The 1,895-nt window shown below is 41.3% G+C and overlaps 1 protein-coding gene across 1 annotated transcript in view; it reads right to left on the bottom strand.

Annotated features, from left to right (window-relative positions):
• Positions 1 to 1,050, bottom strand: part of LOC109216687 (protein TIC 100) — a 9,090-nt gene extending 8,040 nt beyond the window's left edge. Inside the window, exon 1 of the mRNA XM_019380868.1 lies at positions 265 to 1,050. Coding sequence (XP_019236413.1) covers positions 265 to 878 — 614 coding nt within the window. The 5' untranslated portion in view covers positions 879 to 1,050. The remainder of the gene's footprint in view (positions 1 to 264) is intronic.
• Between the last annotated feature and the right edge of the window lie 845 nt (positions 1,051 to 1,895).

Below are 1,895 nucleotides of genomic sequence, written 5' to 3'. Positions count from 1 at the left end.
CTACGACGTGTACGTACGGTGTCGTCGTGGTTCGGGGGGGGGGGGGTAAACATTCTTTACCTCAATTGTAAAACACACACCCATATACCCACTATTCAGGTCAAATGCGTATGAAAATGAAAACTAACACTAGCAGCTAAACACCATATACTTTGACATTCAAAGTTCAAAAACAAAAACAATCTTTAACTCAATTATAAAGCAAATAAAAACCCATTAAGCAAAATCTCTCCCAAAAAAAAAAGTGAGCAAAAAGAGACTCACGAGCTACCATCAGCAAAAATGTAGCTAACCCACTTCAAGAACTCTTCAATCCTATCAAGCTCTTCAATCACTGATTTCGGGTTCGAAATATCATAGTTATTATCCGGCACCACAGGGAACGGTTTCCTATAAGGAACATAAAATGGGGCAATAGGCGGGTCCCGGCCCGCTCTAGTTTCTTCACTAATAATATCCTCTTCTTCTTCATCAACCCAATTCGGGTCCCAACCGGGTTTGGTCATTTCAATCGGAGCATCCCCCCAAAGTTCCTTTAAATCCTCTTCCCTCCAATTTTCAGAGTCGTACGGAAAGTCAAACAAGTCTTCGTGGTAAGTGTACTCTTCCGCTTCCTCTTCTAGCTCACGCTTTCTGCGTTTGGAGTTGAGGACTCGCATGAAACGCTTCACATTTGCTTCGGGTGTGTTGTTTTCTTCATCGTCTGTGTCGGGTTCGCCTCCAGACCGGGTGTATGGTTGAAGCCCCGTTTCGGATTCCGAGTCCGAGTCTGAGGAAGTGGGTTCTTCGAGTTCTTCCTCCTCCTCTTCTTCTTCTTCTTCATTCTCATCTTCTGGATTGGGAGAACTGTTTAAGTTGGTTTCGTTTGGGTCCGCCATTGGAGAGTGTTGTTTGTAAGAGTAAAGAGTAAGAGAGTGGGGAGTAGAGGAGAAGCGGATGAAGAAGATAAGGTGTGTGAAAGTTGCTTGTTTATATAGGGGAACAACGATGTGAACGATGTGCAGCAAAGAATGGTCGTACGTGTGGTATTAAGTGTTGTACATAGTGAAGTGAGGGCGATTTTCTGAGTATGGCTGCAGGTCGCTTCTCCTTAAAAGGTGAAAAATATAGTTTTTGTGTTAAAATTAAGGTCTCTAAGGCCTCATTTTTTTTTTTTTTTAAGATTAGGACGTCTGAATCTTAATACACATTTAAATATCAAGATGTGTATTAAGATTAAGACATTTGAATCTAAATACACATCTGAATATATTAAGATGTATATTAAGATCTGAATAGAAATAATTAAGACTGTTTGATTTTTAACATCTGAATGTATAAAATTTATCTTTATTTGAAAATTAATAAACATAAAATTCAAATGAAATACTAACTAATCTAATATTCTGGAATGTGGTATTGTAGCTATTGGTTGGTAAGCTTGCAATCAAGTTATTGCTATCTTATCAGCAGCTTGCTATACTCTATTAGTGCCTCTCTTTGGTCTATCATAAGCAACCGAGCGGAAATAGGTTTCTCTCTTTCTATTTACTTAATATGCAAACTCGCTCCGAGCCGAGTCAGTGTTGGGTTTGGGTTGGTTGATCGCCCAAAAAATGATTCTTATCCCATCCATCAGGTTTGTATGTACCCACGCTCCTGTTTATTATTTTCTAGAACCTCAGGAACTATCCTTTCCGGATGCCCCCTCCCCCCCCCCCCCGGCTTTGCCCTTGGGCTTGTCAACCAACCTGGCATGTTCAGACCGGGGCGCCTCGACGATGATGTAGTTGTAGTAGTCCTCTGATGGGAAATCTGTTAAGATCCGCCCATGATTCATGGAACCATTCCTTCGCGTGTTGTAGCTTAGGATTCGTGCTATTGCTATTGTTTAGGGGCGTCAAGACCGGGTTCAT

Source organism: Nicotiana attenuata, unplaced genomic scaffold (genome assembly GCF_001879085.1).
Source record: "Nicotiana attenuata strain UT unplaced genomic scaffold, NIATTr2, whole genome shotgun sequence".
Taxonomy (NCBI): domain Eukaryota; kingdom Viridiplantae; phylum Streptophyta; class Magnoliopsida; order Solanales; family Solanaceae; genus Nicotiana; species Nicotiana attenuata.
The sequence above is the reverse complement of the archived record's forward strand: the minus strand, read 5'-3'. Positions and strand labels throughout refer to the sequence as shown.